Source organism: Microcebus murinus, chromosome 16, assembly GCF_040939455.1.
Source record: "Microcebus murinus isolate Inina chromosome 16, M.murinus_Inina_mat1.0, whole genome shotgun sequence".
Taxonomy (NCBI): domain Eukaryota; kingdom Metazoa; phylum Chordata; class Mammalia; order Primates; family Cheirogaleidae; genus Microcebus; species Microcebus murinus.
This window is the reverse complement of record NC_134119.1, coordinates 64,390,274-64,408,795: the sequence shown is the minus strand read 5'-3', so window position 1 is coordinate 64,408,795 and position 18,522 is coordinate 64,390,274. Positions and strand designations below refer to the sequence as shown.

General features: G+C 52.7%; 2 protein-coding genes and 1 pseudogene across 9 annotated transcripts; 1 reads left to right on the top strand and 2 right to left on the bottom strand.

Annotated features, from left to right (window-relative positions):
- Positions 1–342: 342 nt before the first annotated feature.
- On the bottom strand, positions 343–11,080 carry GEMIN7 (gem nuclear organelle associated protein 7). 8 transcript variants are annotated; one of them, XM_075993173.1, is made up of 4 exons: positions 10,970–11,080; positions 6,813–6,927; positions 2,619–2,932; positions 343–1,144 (listed from the first exon to the last, which is right to left on the bottom strand). In XM_075993173.1, exon 4 carries the CDS (start codon positions 1,134–1,136, stop codon positions 747–749), a length of 390 nt encoding a protein of 129 aa, XP_075849288.1. In that variant the 5' UTR covers positions 1,137–1,144; positions 2,619–2,932; positions 6,813–6,927; positions 10,970–11,080; the 3' UTR covers positions 343–746. The 8 variants fall into 8 exon arrangements, with proteins under 8 accessions (XP_075849288.1, XP_075849287.1, XP_012616832.1 ...); XM_075993172.1 differs by having other exon boundaries at positions 2,619–2,894; XM_012761378.2 differs by lacking the exon at positions 6,813–6,927 and having other exon boundaries at positions 2,619–2,894; positions 10,970–11,075.
- LOC105869601 (alpha-ketoglutarate dehydrogenase component 4 pseudogene) lies at positions 3,673–5,140 on the bottom strand (annotated as a pseudogene).
- A 3,223-nt stretch (positions 11,081–14,303) lies between the features above and the next one.
- Positions 14,304–18,173, top strand: ZNF296 (zinc finger protein 296). Its single transcript, XM_012761377.2, has 3 exons — positions 14,304–14,734; positions 14,956–15,105; positions 17,126–18,173. The coding sequence occupies exons 1-3, from the start codon at positions 14,437–14,439 to the stop codon at positions 18,100–18,102; spliced, it is 1,425 nt and encodes a 474-aa protein (XP_012616831.1). The 5' UTR covers positions 14,304–14,436; the 3' UTR covers positions 18,103–18,173.
- The last annotated feature ends 349 nt before the right edge of the window (positions 18,174–18,522 follow it).

Below are 18,522 nucleotides of genomic sequence, written 5' to 3'. Positions count from 1 at the left end.
GCGCAGTCTACACCACCCAGAGGTGGGGTGAAGGGAGGAGAGCTAGTGCACAGCCACGTGACCCAGTACGAGCCACGCCCCTCGCTTTGTAAAGGCGCGAGTCCGCCCACCCCAAAATGAAATCAAGTCCTCATCTCCCAATCCTGGCATGCAGGTTGCTCCAGCCATTCCCGGAGGCTAGCGGCTGTCCAGTCCCTACACCTTTATCTGGGCTCCTCTCCTACTCGGCCCAGCTCCACCAGATTCAGCCTTTGGATAACCACCCCACCACCTAGCAAATATGACTCCGTCCACGTGGATATACTTAAAACAAAAAACAAACAAAAAAAAACAGGAGTCGAATTTTCCTGGGATAATTGGTTCTTTAGCAGGAGGGGAGCATTGGGGAGTGTACCTTCAGGGTGGTTGAATTTTGCAATCTCGTCAATAAACAACTTCTCTGCAATTTGCCTTCCCTTATTCTCCCACACCCCAGTCTTCAGGAAATGGTCAGGCCCATATTTCTGTAGAGTTCAGAGTTCTGTGAGGTAGAGCATTCCTTTCAACAGGATCTAGAATTCCTAGGGTTGCAGACTTTTACAGACTAGATCCTGGCGGTCTCAGGTATCCAGAGTTGCTTGGAGGTTGGCTCAAAATTCCAGGGAGCTCAGAACTCTAGGGGGCCCAGAGTTCCTGGCTTGGGAACATTTGGAGGCCTGGGATACAGTGGCTAAGCCTCGAGCAGACAGGTGAACATAATAACATCTTTATGGCTTGAAGGTATATGAAATGATGTCACTACATCGGAGCAGCGCCTCAGCCTGCACACCTATGGGAGTCTGCAGCTGTGACACGTAAAAGTTGGCCACGTCCAGGTCAGTGGCTCCAAAGTGGGCAGCCACGTGCACACCCTCGTGCAGTGTGAAGCTCACCTGACGACCCACCATGGCCAGCAGGCTGCGGAGGTAGCGCTCCCGAAGGGTGGCTCGGGCCTGCTGTTCCTGGGACTCCGGAGATTCTTGAGCTATGGGACAATCCTGGGTTCCTGAAATGTCAGGCTTCAAGGGGCCCCTGCGTCCATCGGGCGCAAAGCCTCGGCTCAAGCCATCAGGGCCCCGGGGAAGCCGCAGCACAGGAACGGTCAGAGGAGTCTGCATTGTCCCGGCTGTTGAGTGAAGAAGAGTAGGAAGCTGTTAAATGCAGAGGGGGATAAAGGAGGAAGGGGGGGGGGGTAGCAGATGCTGATCTGTCAGGTGTCTCCACTTAACCTGGCCAGACCCTGATTCCCCTTAAAATTGGCTCCAAGACTTCCCTAGTGGCTTGGGCCAAAAACAAAGTGCCACCTGCACAAGACCATGAGCCCCATGAAGGCAGGAACTTTTGTCTACTTTTATCACAGCTTTATCCTCAGTTCCGGTCAATTATTTGCCAAAAGAAGGAAGCCCAGCCTCCTCCTTCTCACATACACGGCCCATCCAACCCTCCAGGAAGTCCTATCTTGCAAATAGATTCTCATACAGGAGCCAGCTTGCAAGGGCTCCCACCGGCCAGATCTGGAATGATTTGAATAACAAAATAATGAGAATTCCAGATTATAACCCACTGGATAACAGAGAAATCCAGAGTCCACATTGATTATAAATAAATGAATAAATAAGTAAAAGAGGAGAAGGGAAAAGCCTTACTGTGGAATGGCAAGTACATAAACGTAAATAATGGAGTTGGAAAGTTAAAAAGTGATGCAAAAATATGTGGATGGAAGTTTGATGAGGTAGATGGTATCTGCATAGTCTTGAAGTACCTCCTCACAAGCTATTTCTTCCTGTAAAGGGCAAGCAGTAATTTACAGTGGAGAAGCCTGGTGAACACCCCCTTAACTTAGTGATCAAAGCCAACCTCTCTAGTAAAGGGGACATCGAGAAGGACAGGCCACCACTTTGTGGAATTTCTGCCAAAAATGGATTATCTGGATATAATTATGAGGAAATGCAAATTGAGGGACATTCTACCAAAACAATTTTTAAAAACTAACCTGGGCCGGGCGTGGTGGCTCACGTCTGTAATCCTAGCACTCTGGGAGGCTGAGGCGGGCGGATTGCTCAAGGTCAGGAGTTTGAAACCACCCTGAGCAAGAGCGAGACCCTGTCTCTACTATAAATAGAAACAAACTAATTGGCCAACTAATATATATAGAAAAAATTAGCTGGGCATGGTGGCGCATGCCTGTAGTCCCAGCTACTCGGGAGGCCCCAGCTACTCGGGAGGCTGAGGCAGGAGGATTGCTTGAGCCCAGGAGTTTGAGGTTGCTGTGAGCTAGGCTGACGCCATGGCACTCACTCTAGCCTGGGCAACAAAGCGAGACTCTGTCTCAAAAAAAAAAAAAAAACTAACCTGGACTCTTCAAAAACACGAAGTTCATAAATGACAGAAAAAGGCTAAGGGGAAACTACATAGATATTCATTCATATCCTAACACTTGTCACACACCACTGCCAACATCCCGAGGCAGCCACCGTCACTTCCTGCCTGGACTACTGCAGTCAACTCCTCACTGAGTTCTCTGCTTCCACATTTGCCCCCCAAGTCTGTTCCCCACCCCAGGCAGAGGCCCCTTTTAACACCTGAGTCAGATCACGTACCTCCTCTTGTTCAGAGCCCTCCTGAGGCTTCTGTTTTGCTCAGAGACAAAACCAAAGTCTTCACCGCAGCCTTCAAGGCCCTGCAAGCTCAGGATCCCACCAGCACGTGGAGCCACAAGCTTGCTCTCCTCCCCAAGCCGCACTGGCCTCCGCGCTGGTCCTCAGGCACAACGGCTGGCAGTCCCCGTATCTGCCAGTATCTCCTTTCCCTCAGTTGGGTGGCTTCCAGGTCGCCACCTGGCTTCTCCTGCTGCTGGATCCCCAGCTCCTAGAACACTGCATGCCATAAAGACCAGGCTCAGAAAAAAGTGCTCCTGCTCCAAACAGAATGAATGAATGAATGGAGTGGGCTGCTTAGCTGCGTGACCTCAATCAACAGGCAGTTTTCTCAGCCAGGCACAGTGGCTCACGCCTGTAATCCTAGCACTCTGGGAGGCTGAGGCGGGCGGATCATTTGAGCTCAGGAGTTCGAGACCAGCCTGAGCAAGAGCGAGACCCGTCTCTACTAAAAAAAAAATAGAAAGAAATTAGCTGGACAACTAAAATATATATATAGAAAAAATTAGGCAGGCATGGTGGTGCATGCCTGTAGTCCCAGCTACTCAGAAGGCTGAGGCAGGAGGATCGCTTGAGCCCAGGAGTTTGAGGTTGCTGTGAGCTAGGCTGACACCACGGCACTCTAGTCTGGGCAACAGAGTGAGACTCAGTATCAAAAAAAAAAATTCTTCATTGTGTTTCTCGGGGCTGTCCAGTGCATGGGTGGGGGTTCTAGCAGCATCCCTGGCCGCCACCTACTAGATGCCAGTAGCATGCCCCCTTCAACCTGTGACAACCAAAAAATGTCTCCACTGGTAAATGGTATGGTATGTGAAATACATCTCAATCAAGTTGTGATGTTGTTGTTGTTTTAAAGTATCCATCTCCTGGCCGGGCGCGGTGGCTCACGTCTGTAATCCTAGCACTTTGGGAGGCCGAGGCGGGCGGATTGCTCAAGGTCAGGAGTTCGAAACCAGCCTGAGCGAGACCCTGTCTCTACCAAAAATAGAAAGAAATTAATTGACCAACTAAAAAATATATATAGAAAAAATTAGCCGGGCATGGTGGCACATGCCTGTAGTCCCAGCTACTCGGGAGGCTGAGGCAGGAGGATCGCTTGAGCCCAGGAGTTTCAGGTTGCTGTGAGCTAGGCTGACGCCACGGCACTCACTCTAGCCTGGGGCAACAAAGTGAGACTCTGTCTCAAAAAAAAAAAAAAAAAGATGGCTATGAAATAATTCAAGTATCTCTGAGAACCAGCAAAATGCAAATTACAGTTACAATGCCAAAGCATTCTTCACCTCCCATTAGAAAGATCAAAAGGTTGATAATGCATTGTGTTGGTGAAGCTGTGGAGAAACAGAAATTCAAATCCCTTGTGGCTAGGATTGTCAATTAGGATAGCCAAAGAGGGGCAATTTGATAGTTTCCATGGAAATAGGAAAACTATAGTTATTTTTTTTCATTTTAGAAATCATATATTATAAAGGTAATTTTTTTGTATGATGACAAATAGCAGCCATCATGATTACTCTGGACTTCCATGTTGGCTAAATTTAATTTCTTCTTGAGACACAAGTTTCCTTCTATATTTCTTTTTTTTTTTTTTTTTTTGGAGACAGAATCTCACTCTGTTGCTCGGGCTAGAGTGCTGTGGCATCCAGCCTAGCTCACAGCAATCTCAAACTCCTGGGCTCAAGCGATCCTCCTGCCTCAGCCTCCCAAGTAGCTGGGACTACAGGCATGTGCCACCATGCCCGGCTAATTTTTTCTATATATATTTTTAGTTGGCCAATTAATTTCTTACTATTTTTAGTAGAGACGAGGTCTTGCTCTTGCTCAGGCTGGTCTCGAACTCCTGAGCCCAAAGATCGCCGCCTCGGCCTCCCAGAGTGCTAGGATTACAGGCCTGGCCTTCCTTCTATATTTCTGAGGCAATGTTTTTATTATTTCTGCAGCTTCTGGTGGACCCTGATACCTCAGCAAATCTGGTGATTTACTTCCCTTAGAATGCTGGGAAACTGCAGAAGAGTGAGACATAGCCCTGCTGATCTCAAAGCTTCTGATACACTGGGTTTAGGATTGTCTCTTCTGTCAGGAAATCTTACTAATGGAGGGTGTGGCTTGACTACCTGGACTCCCCTGCTGGCAGACGCCATCTTGCTGCCCATCCTGACCCCTGTCAAGCATAGTTGTTAGTATTTCTAACTGCAAGACCAGAGAGGGGGGCCTGCCTTTTTGCACCTTTTCAATTCTGTACCATATATTTTTGTATTCAAAATAATTTTTGCATTTTAACTTTAGGAAGAAAGAGGCATATTGTAATGCTTCCATGTCCTTTAAAAAAATGTTCGAAGGCCGGGCAAGGTGGCTCACGCCTGTAATCCTAGCTCTCTGGGAGGCCGAGGCGGGTGGATTGCTCGAGGTCAGGAGTTCGAAACCAGCCTGAGCAAGAGTGAGACCCCATCTCTACTATAAATAGAAAGAAATTAATTGGCCAACTAATATATATAGAAAAAATTAGCCGGGCATGGTGGCGCATGCCTGTAGTCCCAGCTACTTGGGAGGCTGAGGCAGAAGGATTGCTTGAGCCAGGAGTTTGAGGTTGCTGTGAGCTAGGCTGACGCCATGGCACTCACTCTAGCCTGGGCAACAAAGTGAGACTCTGTCTCAAAAAAAAAAAAAAAAAAAAAAATGTTCGAAAGAGCTCTCCCCTTCAGGGATCTGACCCTTGTCACCCACTCTGCATAACTAGCTGCCAAATTTTACTGACCTCACACCTCCATAGGTGGCCCAAATAGAATCCTTCTTGGCAAAATAAATAGCAGAGGTTGGCAAACTTTCTTTGTAAAGGGCCAGGTGGTAAATATTTTAGGCTTCCTGGGCCACAGGGTCTCCATCACAACTAAATTCTGCTATACCAGCCTGAGCAAGAGTGAGACCCCATCTCTATTAAAAATAGAAAAAATTAGCCAGGTGTGGTGGCACATGCCTGTACTCCCAGCTACTCAGAAGGCTGAGGCAGGAGGATCACTTGAGCCCAGAAGTTTGAGGTTGCTGTGAGCTAGGCTGACGCCACGGCACTCTAGCCCAGGGAACAGAGCGAGACTCTGTCTCAAAAAAAAAAAAAAAACACAAAAAACTGCCACAGTAGCAGGAAAGCAGCTGTAGACAATACATAAACAAATGAACACGGTTGTGCTCATAACCTTACTTACTGGGATGCTGAAATTTAAATATATAATTTTCACACAGAAAAAATTTTTTTTTTTTTTTTTTTTTTTTTTTTTTTTTTGAGACAGAGTCTCGCTTTGTTGTCCAGGCTAGAGTGAGTGCCGTGGCGTCAGCCTAGCTCACAGCAACCTCAAACTCCTGGGCTCCAGTGATCCTTCTGCCTCAGCCTCCTGAGTAGCTGGGACTACAGGCATGCGCCACTATGCCCGGCTAATTTTTTATATATATATCAGTTGGCCAATTAATTTCTTTCTATTTATAGTAGAGACGGGGTCTCGCTCTTGCTCAGGCTGGTTTCGAACTCCCGACCTTGAGCAATCCGCCCGCCTCGGCCTCCCAAGAGCTAGGATTACAGGCGTGAGAAAAAAATTTTTTTTAAAGTTTTTGAACTACTTTAAAAATGGAGGCTGGGCGTGGTGGTGGCTCACATCTGGAATCCCAGGACTTTGGGGGCGCTGAGGCAGGAGGATCGCTTGAGCCCAGAACTTCAAGAGCAACCTGGTCAACGTAGCAAGACCATCGTCTCTACAAAAATAAAAAAAGTTTTTTTTCTTTTTTTTTTGAGACAGAGTCTGGCTCTGTTGCCCGGGCTAGAGTGCGTCAGCCTAGCTCACAGCAACCTCAAACTCCTGGGCTCAAGCGATCCTCCTGCCTCAGCCTCCCGAGTAGCTAAGACTACAGGCATGTACCACCATGCCCAGCTAGTTTTTTCTATATATATTTTTTTAGTTGTCCAGATAATTTATTTCTATTTTTAGTAAAGACTGTGTCTCACTCTTGCTCAGTATGGTCTTGAACTCCTGACTTTCAGCAATCCACCCCCCTCGGACTCCCAGAGTGCTAGCTAGGATTACAGGCGTGAGCCACCGTGCCCAGTTTACAAAAAATTTTTTAAAAAATCTAGATAGGTGTGGTGGCACGCACCTGTAGTCCCAGCTACTTGGGAGGCTGAGGCAGGATTCCTTCAGCCCAGGAGTTGGAGGTTGTCGTGAGCTGTGTTGATGTGACAGCACTCTAGCCTGGGCAGCACAGTGAGACCCTGTCTCAGAAAAAAAAAGGAAAAGACACTGTTAGCTTTTGTGCCATATGAGAACAGGGGGCAAGCCTTAGCTGACCACTCTGGGCATAGAGGATGGGAGTGTAGACCAGGAGCGGGTGGCAGGGTGTCACAGTCCTACAGGGATCTGAGCAGGTCACTACAACTCTCTGAGCAGCCTCCCTGCACTGGTTCCTCGCCCTTGGAATGAAGCACAAAAAAAAAAGGCCTCTGAAGGTTGTCAGGAGAATCTTGGTGTGGGGTGGCGGGGTGTGTTGGTGATCACTCTGGCAAATGACATCTCAGAGAGCTGGACAGGGGGTCCTGGACTCCTTCTTGCTCTCTCTCCCACCCACATCCCATTCATCAGCAAAGCTTGTTGGATCCACTTTCAAAAACGTATCCTGGGCCGGGCGCGGTGGCTCACGCCTGTAATCCTAGCACTCTAGGAGGCCAAGGCGGGCGGATTGCTCAAGGTCAGGAGTTCGAAACCAGCCTGAGCAAGAGCGAGACCCCGTCTCTACTATAGATAGAAAGAAATTAATTGGCCAACCAACATATATATAGAAAAAATTAGCCAGGCATCGTGGCACATGCCTGTAGTCCCAGCTACTCGGGAGGCTGATGCAGCAGGATAGCTTGAGCCAAGGAGCCTGAGGTTGCTGTGAGCCAGGCTGACGCCATGGCACTCACTCTAGCCTGGGCATCAAAGCGAGACTGTGTCTCAAAAAAAAAAAAAAAAATGCATCCTGGCTGGGCGTGGTGGCTCACGCCTGTAATTCTAGCACTCTGGGAGGCCGAGGCGGCGGCGGATTGGATCTCAGAGTCAGGAGTTTGAAAAATGCATCCTGAATCCATGATCTCTCACCATCCCTACTCTGCCCTCCTCCCACCCCTGGCCAGATCCAGACACCATCATCACCTCCTACCTAGTCCACTGCAGTCACCTCCCCACTGGCCTCCCAGCCCCTACCTTCCCTCCAGTCTGCCCACCCCAGCCCCCCACTGTGGTCAGAGGGATCCTGTTAGAACTGAAACCCATCACACCCTCAGAACCTTCTATGGCTCCTGCCTAACCCAGAGCAAAAGTCAAAGTTCTGACAGTGGCTACAAGGCTACTGTCACATCTCTGACCTCACCTCCCTCCCCTTGACCCTTTGCTCATTGTTGTTATTCCTTAAACATGCCAAGCACAGTCCTGCCTCAGGGCCTTTGCACTTGCCCTTCTTACTGCCCGGACCCCTCTTCCAGATAGAAGATTATATATTTCTAGATACGTGGCTCACTTTCCTCCCTGACAGCACTGAGAAAATCGCAGCCCCTTCGCCCATGCTGGGCAATTCAGAGAACACACCTATGGCTGAATCAGCCTGACCCTGTCCTCAGGAGCTCACAGTCCAATGACTGACACCAACCTGTCCCCAGGACAGTGATGACCCAGAGTGGGCAGGGCTGGAATGAAGGAGCCTAGAGGGGACAGCTGGCCCAGCCTGGGGGGCAGAGGGTGGTTTCCAGGAAGGCAGAGCAGGAAAGATCCCAGTGATAAGGTTCCATTGGAGTGCAGATCTGAATGAAAAAAGGAACTCCAGCTATGCGGGGATATGGGGAACACATTCCTCTCTGAGGGAACAGCAATGCAAAGTCCACAGCAGAGTGGCTCTGGGGCATAGCAAGGAAGCCAGAAAGGAGGAGGTAGGGGCAGGGACAGATCCAACTTCCACTCCGAGTGAGACTTGGAGCCACTGCACAGTTCCGAGCAGGGCAACAGGATGTGGCATAGGTTTCCCCAGGATCCCTCTGCCTGCCCCACAGGGACTAGACATGAGGGACAAAGGGAGAAGACCACAGTGAATGGGATTAACTGATATTTAGTGAATGGGATTAAGTGATATTGACATTGCCTAATTCTCTTTTTCTTTTTTTTTTGTTTTTTTGAGACAGTGTCTTGCTGTGGTCCCCCAGGCTAGAGTGCAGTGGTGTCATCATAGATCACTGCAACCTCAAACACCTGGGCTCAAGCGATCCTTCTGCCTCAGCCTCCCAAGTAGCTGGGACTACAGGCATGCGCCACCATGCCCGGGGCTGATTTTTCTATTTTTTGTAGAGACAGGGTCTCGCTCTTACTCAGGCTGGTGGAGAACTCCTGGCCTCAAGTGATCCTTCGGCCTCAGCCTCCCAGAGTGTTGGGATTACAGGTGTGAGCCACCCTGTTGGCCTACATTTTCTAATTTATCTGACCACTGTCACTCTGATGTAGTCAAGCCTCCCAGTCTCCGGGGACTTCCCTCAACCTAGTTATCACCCGAGATTTTTAAGAGAAACACCCTAGTCTCCAGGATTAGCACTTAATAAAGGATGGGAATTAAGCAAGTGGCCAAAGAATTATGTTAAATCTCTTATAATTATGTTAACTTATAATAAAACAAAAAATGAAGGCCAGTATAGGGATGGGTTTTCTCCATCAGGAAAAAAAACAAGGGAGATTTGGTCCCCTGGATGCAATGCCCATTTTGCAAAGGTAGAAAGTGAAGCTGGAGGCTGCCAAATCATTTGCTGGGTGCAAGCTGGAGAGAGTCGTAGAGAGAGGGAACAGACTCAGGTTGGCCTGACAAGGAGCAGGGGCCCTCTCTCCTGCCATGAAGGCAGACTTTTTCCACCAGCACAAAGCAGACCACGAAGATTTTGGACCCAAGGTATGACCTGATCTAGAAATTACCTTGAGAAAGGTCACACAGGGTGTGCCCAAGAACTGAAAGGCAGGCCTTATCCATTCTCCCTGGTGACCTGGCCGCAGAGACCTTTATCCCAAATCTCCAAGCCAGGGATTTACTAGGAAGGTTTCAGGGAAACAAAATGTTCAAACCCATCTCCTACTATTTGGAAAACTTGTCTGTAGACACAAGAGCCCACCACGTGGGTCAATGGTAGGTTTCATCTCCTTGGGGCCTCGGAACCCATAAGAAAATAAGAATGATGGCCGGGCGAGGTGGCTCACGCCTGTAATCCTAGCTCTCTGGGAGGCCGAGGCGGGCAGATTGCTCAAGGTCAGGAGTTCAATGGTTTTGAACTCTTGCCTGAACTCCCTCTTGCCTGAGCAAGAGGGAGACCCGTCTCTACTATAAATAGAAAGAAATTAATTGGCCAACTGATATGTATATAAAAAAATTAGCCGGGCATGGTGGCGCATGTCTGTAGTCCCAGCTACTCGGGAGGCTGAGGCAGAAGGATCTCTCGAGCCCAGGAGTTTGATGTTGCTGTGAGCTAGGCTGACATCACGGCACTAACTCTAGCCTGGACAACAAAGCGAGACTCTGTCTCAAAAAAAAAAAGAAAATAAGAATGATCAGTTCAGCAGACAAACGGTTGCCAGGGCAGGGAACTGGCTAAATTATCCGGTTAATAGCGAAGCAGCCAGACCTAATTAACCCAGGTGCTCACGTGTCCACACACACACACACCGGGTGGGCTGCCCCATCTTGATGCAAATTTTTTAAATGGGGCCACCGCCAAGGGTCAGAACTCCAAGCAAGGAATCTTTCCCCTCCCCTCCGCCCCTAGGGCAGGTCAGTCTTCTTTCAGTTCCGCCCTGGCCACCCAGAGCTCTCCTTTTCTTATACTAAGTGGGTCCTCCCGGCCCCCAGGCGTCCACTCCCGACCCCGCCCTGGGCGTTGGGGCTGGACATCTCTTCCCACCAACAGGGTCACATGGCGCAAGCGATTCCACCCCAGGCAAGGCGGGAGTCTGAGGATCGCCACCGTTACTACAGTCCTTCTCGTGGTCATTGCTATTCTCCCGGGGGAGCGGGGGAGCACTCCGCCTTCCCCCTGCTCCCCACCCCATCCGCTGGGCCCTTCCCGCCGCCGGTGTTCGGGACCAGAGTCCCTGATACAGGCGTTCGGCGCCAAAACGTCCCCGCTGCCCGCGTTGCCCGCGCTGTCCCGCGTCTTTCCGCCACTCCGGGACCTGCACGGGGGTAGGCGTCCCGGGCCGGGGTCGGGGGGAGGGAACCTGCTCACGGTCCCCCACCAGCACGCCCTTACTCACCCAGGTCCGCGGCTGCTGGCACCCACACTTCCGCCTGCGCCCCCGCCGCAGAGGCCCGGGCGGGCCGCGAGCCGCGGAGCCTGGGTTCCGCTCGCGTCGCCGCCACTGCCCCACGTGGTCGCGGGCCGGCCGCAGGCTCAGGGAGCACAGAGCACAGCCCGGGGGCCACCCCGCTGGCTGTTTCGCTGGACGCTTTGATCCGGATCAGTCAGCCTAGGAGTTGGGGGCATCAGGGATGCCCATTTTATGGAGGAATAAACTGAGGCTCAGGGAGGGGAAGATTTCCTCCGCGCTGGGTTAGGAGCAAAGCTTGGCCTTTTCACCCCCACCCCCATGCATACACACTCTTGCCCTTTACCGCCTGTCGGCACCCCACCTCCTCCATATGAAACCTTGATCAGCAGCAGCTTACCAACAAAAGGGTTTAGGCCGGGAGTAATGGCTCACGCCTGTAATCCTAGCACTCTGGGAGGCTGAGGCGGGAGGATTGTTCGAGGTCAGGAGTCCGAGACCAGCCTAAGCAAGAGGGAGACCCTGTCTCTACTAAAAATACAAAGAAATTAATTGGACAACTAAAAATATATAGAAAAAAAAATAGCCAGGCATGGTGGCCCATGCCTGTAGTCCCAGCTACTCGGGAGGCTGAGGCAGGAGGATCACCGCTTGAGCCCAGGAGATTGAGATTGCTGTGAGCTAAGCTGATACCCCAGCACTCTAGCCAGGGCAACAGAGTGAGGCTCTGTCTCAAAAAAAAAAAAAGAAAAAGAAAAAGAAAAGAAAAGAACTCAGAGTGCAGTGGCTGTGCACTGTGCAATGATGGATTGGAGGCCATTATTTCATCCTGCAGCCCCATTTTAGAAAAGGGGAAACTGAGGCCCTGAGTGAGGAATGGGAATCTTGCTGCTCTGGGCCCAGTCGCCAGAACTCCACACCAGGTTCCACTTAGGCAGGGACCCCGTGGGCCTCTGCTTTCCACTAGACTCCCAAGGCCTGGTGCCCAGCACACAGTTGCTCTGCAAATATCTGTTGAAAGAATGTCAGGCACATAGTAGGAGCTCAAAAGTATTCGTTGACTCAACTATGAATGAGTAGGGGCTATATTTGTAAAAAGACAGACTCCTATCTTGCCTCACAGAACCTACATTCTAGTGTGGGAGGGAGGGAGGGATAGGATAGAGTATAAATGAGCGAATAGATAAACAAGATCTTTCCGGACTTGATAAAAGTGATGTGAAAAGAATTAAATAAGGGCAATGTGATTATATATATATATGTATATATATATATATATATATATATTTTTTTTTTTTTTTTTTTTTGAGACACAGCCTCACTCTGTTGCCCTGGCTAGTGCCATGGCATCAGCCCAGCTCACAGCAACCTCAAACTCCTGGGCTCAAGCGATCCTCCTGCCTCAGCCTCCCGAATAGCTGGGACTACAGGCATGCGCCACCATGCCCAGCTAATTTTTTCTATATATTTTTAGTTGGCCAATTAATTTCTTTCTATTTTTAGTAGAGATGGCTGGTTTCGAACTCCTGACCTTGAGCAATCCACATGGGGCAATGTGATATTGAGTGGCAGTCTTGGGGGAGCTTAAAATTAGATGATCACAGGAGGTCACATTTACATATTTTTTAAATTTATTTATTTATTTTTTTTGAGACAGAGTCTCACTCTGTTGCCCAGGCTAGAGTGAGTGCTGTGGCGTCAGCCTAGCTCACAGCAACCTCAAATTCCTGGGCTCAAGCAATCCTGCTGCCTCAGCCTCCCGAGTAGCTGGGACTACAGGCATGCGCCACCATGCCCGGCTAATTTTTTTCTATATCTATTAGTTGGCCAATTAATTTCTTTCTATTTATAGTAGAGACGGGTGGTTTGCTCAGGCTGTTTTCGAACTCCTGACCTCGAGCAATCCGCCCGCCTTGGCCTCCCAGAGTGCTAGGATTACAAGGCGTGAGCCACTGTGCCCAGCCTGGAGGTCGTATTTATAAAGAAGCCACTTCAGTTAACCCTGTTTCCAACTTCCTCTGACTCTTTTGACAGACGGGAACACTGAGGCCCAAGAGGGAACTGGGGACAGATAGAGGTCATCTAGTGTAATTTGCAAGGCCTTCAGCAGGGTGGGGCTACTTTAGATAGTTGTTGGTCTGGGCCCTCTGCTCTCAGGAGGACAATTGTGCGGAGACCTGAATAACAATACGTAGAACTCCAAGTGATCAGCATCTGAAATCAGCATCTGGGTTGGGGACACCTGGAGGGGGGGGACAGACTCTGGCCCTGACCTCAGGGGGCTTGCATTGTGTGTGTGTGTGTGGGGGGGAGGACAGTCAACAAACAGTTCTATGCTATCATGTGGTCAGTGCCAGGAAGAAAAGAACACTTGTAAAAGATTGAGGGTGGGGCAGGGTGTCAATGCCACTTCAAACGGAGAGCAGAGAGAATTGCTGCGAGCACAGAGAATTGCTAAGAGCGGGCAAGTTCAAGGGGGCCAGAGTGGAGGCAGGTGAGGTGCTTGGCTGTTTGGTTTTAATGACGACTCCAGGTCTGGGAACAGCATAGATGCATATGATAACACCCCTCTCTGCTCAAAACCCTTCCAAGGCTCCTGTCTCAGGAAAACCAAAAGACCTTAAAATAGTCAAAAGACCCTTCCGGATGTGATGTGCCTTTTTTTTTTTTTTTTTTTTCCCTCACCGCACTCAATCCCCCACCCTCATTTCCTCCCCTTCCTAGTTACTCCCGAATGCCCAGGTTCACTGGCTGGCTCCCTCACCTAACCCCAGGTCTCAGTTCCACCGTGCCCTTTCGGGGAATCGGGGAGAAAACTGAAGTCCCCCCACCCCAGCAACCCTGTCCCCTCTCCTAGCTTTATTTTGTTCCATGGCACTTGTCATCGTGAAGTTATCTTGTTTACAGTGTCTCCCCCACAGTATAAACTCCGTGAAGGCAGGGGTTATTGTTTGTTTTGTGTTCTTGCGCATCCTCGGTGCTTAGAACAGAGCCTGGTGCACAGGAGGCGCTCCATAAACGTTTGCAGAACGAATTTTTATTGCAATGCATTTAATGGAATAGTCCAGATTACTCTTGGGCACCTATTAAGCGTGGCCTACCATTTTCCCGCTTGGGGCTGTGTGTGGGCATCATGTGCCTCAGTTGCACCCGCCGTAAAATGGGATCAGGAATAGCTGTTTCTACGCCTTGTTGTGGGAACTAAGTTTGGTCACCAAAGCCAAACGCAGAGGACACCGCCTAGATTAAGCTTGGCTGGCGGCAGAGCCCCTGCGGGGCCGTCCCGTCCCCTCCCAGTAGGCCCCGCCCCGGTGGGCGGAGCCACGAGCCCGGCCAGCACGTGTAAGAGTTCCCGGCGGGTCGCCGCAGTCACTCACCTGAGCGCCTCGGCCTGAGCGCGCACGGAACGCGCGTCCTCCGCCCGCCAGCCTGCCCGCTCGCCCGGCCTGCGACTCATGTCCCGCCGCAAGGCCGGCAGCGCGCCCCGCCGAGTAGACCCCGAGCCCGCCGCCAGCCCAGACTACGAGATGGAGATGCCGGACCTCGTCATCGACGTGAAGCCTGAGCCAGACCCTCGGCCCCTACAGGCCCCATGGCCCAGGCCCTTTTCCCCGCAGGAGCTGCCCGCGTCGGGGCGGCTCGGGGGCGAGCCCCGCGGCTCTCCTGGCCCCGTGCCCGCCGGGGCCGCCCTCCACGCTCTCGGCGCGCGGAGCTCGTGGGCCTTGTGGACGCCGCTGACCCCGAACTCTCCCGGTGAGTGCTCCGCGCCCCTGCCCCAGCCCAGCCACCCTTCCCTCGGACCCGCGGGTGGGACCCCCTCCTCTGGGCACGGATCCCTGTCCCTGCCTTATCTCCTTCGCCCGGCCCTTCCCCCCAGGCCCCCCTTTCTGACCTTCGGGTTTCCCCTCTCCCTCGGAACCCCCAGCCCCCATCCTGGCCCCACCCCACGCTCACCACCCGCTTCCTCCCTGCAGACCGCCAGCCTTGGGCCGACAAACACCCAGATCTGTTGACCTGCGGCCGCTGCCTGCAGACTTTCCCGTTGGAGGCCATCACCGCCTTCATGGACCACAAGAAGCTGGGCTGTCAACTCTTAAGAGGCCCCAGCCCCTGCCAGAGCTCAGGTGAGTGAAGCGGGGCGCAGCCCCCCTCTCAAGTTCAAGGGCTGGACTTCCTGCAGCAGAGGGGCTGAGCTGGACGGCAGGGCACTGAGCATTACTTCCCCTTTCTCCTCCCCACCGGGTGCAGCCTAGGCCACCCTAGGCGTGGCCAGGTCCTGCCCAACCTAGGGCTGGGACTGGTGGGGGTGGGGGGCTGGGCAGGGAAGGAGGGCCGCCCACAGGGTGTGGCCAGCCCCAGAAGACTGGCCTGGGGATTTGCCACACACACCCCCAATCTGGTTTCACTTCTCCTTCCCCTTGGCCAGAAATAAACTGGCCAGGTGGCTGGACCCCGGGTGGCAGTACAGGGACCTCTGGGGAGGGCAGCGGCCTGGGGGAGGAGGGGTGGAGGCCAGCTGGATTCACCGTTGTCACCCCCTCCCATCTCTTTATCACTTCTGATTGAGGTGCTGGAACTGTCGCTCAGAGCCAGGCAAAGGGCTTGAGGCTTCCCTCCTTGATGGAATCTCCCAGCGCTAGGTGCTGGGAAGCCCCTGGTTGCAGTCAGGTCCTGGACGCCGGACATCTGGGTTCCTTCTCTTGGCAGGGAATTTAAACCCTTCACATGAGGCTTGACCCACGGCGAGCAAGCTTTTTGGTCAGCATCGGCTGTGGGGCTTATCTAATAACCCTATAAACTTTCAGCCTCCCAGGACTTTTGAGAAATGGGATTCAGGGCTGGGCCAGGGAGGGTCTGTCCAGTGGTGGGAGACAGGAGGGGCTGTGATTCAATCAGCTTTAAAGCTGGAGCAGGGAGGGTGGCCTGTGATGGAATCACTGGAACAAGACAGGACAAGACTTAGACTTGGAGAACGGTGGACACCTTGGCATCTAGGCTCAGCTAATGTTTATTGAGAGCTTACACAGACCAAACCCCTCACCTATTCCTTATTCGAGGTCACAACAACCCCGATAAAGGGACGAGACCCCTAGGATCCCCATAATCTTAACAGCTGAGGAAACAGGCTCAGGGCATTGGTTGCCCAAGGTCACAAAACTTCCTAGGATTTAAAAAGCTAAAGGCAGGTGGGGTCTGGGAAGTGTCCACTGAAAGAACCTCAAGGGTCTAGAGAAAACAAAATCAAATTGGGGTGCTATCAATCTGGGATCCATGCCGAGGGTGGGGGACCCAGGTCACTACCTCACCTCCTCACCGGGTGTCTGTTAAAGTCTTCTCTGCAGCTATTTTTACTGTTATTATTAAACCAAAAGTCTTTTTTTTTTTTTTTGAGACAGTCTCACTTTGTTGCCCAGGCTAGAGTGAGTGCCGTGGCATCAGCCTAGCTCACAGCAACCTCAATCTCCTGGGCTCAAGCAATCCTGCCTCAGCCTCCCGAGTAGCTGGGACTACAGGCATGCACCACCATGCCCGGCTAATTTTTTCTATATATTAGTTGGCCAATTTGTTTCTATTTATGGTAGAGATGGGGGTCTCACTCTTGCTCAGGCTGGTTTTGAACTCCTGACCTTGAGCGATCTGCCTGCCTCAGTCTCCCAGAGTGCTAGGATTATAGGTGTGAGCCACCACGCCCGGCCCCAAAAATCCTTTTTTGAACACCTGGTCTCCACCCCCCTCCCTCCCCCAGGAATCTGGATTGAAATCCCAGCTCCACCACTTTCAAGCCATGTGATCTTTAGGGAAGTGCCTCTCTGTGCCTCAGTTTCCCATCTGGAGGTATTGTTTCCTGTCCTGAAGAAAAATTGAGTGAGCTGAGGCACAGCACAGCACCTAATGCATAGAAAGCACTCCCTGAATTTGTTTGAAGATTTTCAAGCACAAATCCTCGTGTATTTGCAGATTTTCTTTGCCTGACCCTCCTCCCAACATCAGCTTCCTGGTCCTTCCAGGGCATTTGTCGTCTGTTGTTAACTGCAGAGTCCTCTGGCCCTGGAACAGAGCCTGTCCCACTGAAAGGGGCCAGCTGTGAACTGTGGCTCTTCTGTCCATCAGCACTAACACCCTGCCCCTTTCTCTTCTCTCCAGAACACGAGGACCTAAAGGCTTTGAACTGCCTCCGCTGCGGCAGACAGTTCACCAGGGCCTGGAAACTGCTGCGCCACGCCCAGTGGGACCACGGACTGTCCATCTACCAGACGGAATCGGAGGCACCGGAGGCGCCACTGCTGGGCCTGGCCGAAGTGGCCGCAGCTGTGTCGGCGGTGGTGGGGCCGGCAGCTGAGGTCAAGGGCCCCCAGGTGAACGGCCTCGGCCGGCGGAGCCCCACCTGCCTCGTATGCAAGAAGACCCTCAGCTCCTTCAGCAACCTCAAGGTGCACATGCGCTCGCACACCGGCGAGCGGCCCTACGCCTGCGACCAGTGTCCCTATGCCTGCGCCCAGAGCAGCAAGCTCAACCGCCACAAGAAGACCCACCGGCAGCTGCTGCCCCAGAGCCCCCGCATGGCTGACACCAGCCAGGAGCAGGCCTCCGCAGCGCCCCCGGAGCCAGCTGTCCATGCCGCGGCCCCAGCCAGCACCGTCCAGTGCAGCGCTGGCGAGGGGGCTGGAGCCGCCGCCACGGCCGGTGTCCAGGAGCCTGGGGCTCCCGGCCGAGGGGCTCAAGCAGGCCCTGGTGGGGATGGTTGGAGAGCTGTCAGCAAGGAGGAACAGAGAATCGACCCTGCAAACAGTCAGAAGACGTCACCCAAGAAGATGCCCAAGTCAGTGGGTAAGAGCCGCGGGGCTGGGGGCAGCTGCGAGTTCTGCGGGAAGCACTTCACCAACAGCAGCAACCTGACGGTGCACCGGCGCTCGCACACCGGCGAGCGGCCCTACGCCTGCGAGCTCTGCTCCTACGCCTGCGCCCAGAGCAGCAAGCTCAACCGCCACCGCCGCATGCACGGCCTGGGGCCCGGCAGCACCCGCTTCGAGTGCCCCCACTGCTGCGTGCCCTTCGGCCTCCGTGCCACCCTGGACAAACACCTGCGGCAGAAGCACCCGGAGGCCGTCGGGGAGGTGTGAGCACAGGGTGCCCTCCCTGCTGCATGACTGTTGACCCCCCCCTTCTGCAAGTAAATTGTCCTTGTTATTTACACGTTTGGGCTCTGGCTTTCTTGGGGAGTCTGAGGTGGGGCGGGAGGCTTCCCCTCCTTGGGGTGGACGGCTGGACAGACCGGTTTGGGGTGAGGGGGTGAGGGGAAAGGCCAGCCCCCAGTGCCTGGGGCGCAGCAGGACTGGCACAGAAAGCCGCGCTCCCGGTTCCTGGTGTGGGTGAGGCCAGGGCAGGGGCCGAGGCGAGGGCGGGGAGAGGCCTGGACCTGTCGCCAGAGGCCCCTGGGCAAAGGGGCCCATGTGGGACATGCTGGGCCCACACCTGTGGGCAGATCTGGCTGGGCCTTTCTCCCACTGGATTGTTGCCGCCTAAGCAGGCCGCACTCGCCA

Excerpts from the sequence above, each read along its gene's own strand:
- GEMIN7 (XM_075993173.1), bottom strand. The coding sequence starts at position 1,136 with ATGCAGACTCCTCTGACCGTTCCTGTGCTGCGGCTTCCCCGGGGCCCT.
- ZNF296 (XM_012761377.2), top strand. The coding sequence starts at position 14,437 with ATGTCCCGCCGCAAGGCCGGCAGCGCGCCCCGCCGAGTAGACCCCGAG. Across the intron at positions 14,735-14,955 it reads GCTGACCCCGAACTCTCCCG|ACCGCCAGCCTTGGGCCGAC; the intron begins GTGAGTGCTCCG and ends TCCTCCCTGCAG. Across the intron at positions 15,106-17,125 it reads CAGCCCCTGCCAGAGCTCAG|AACACGAGGACCTAAAGGCT; the intron begins GTGAGTGAAGCG and ends TCTTCTCTCCAG.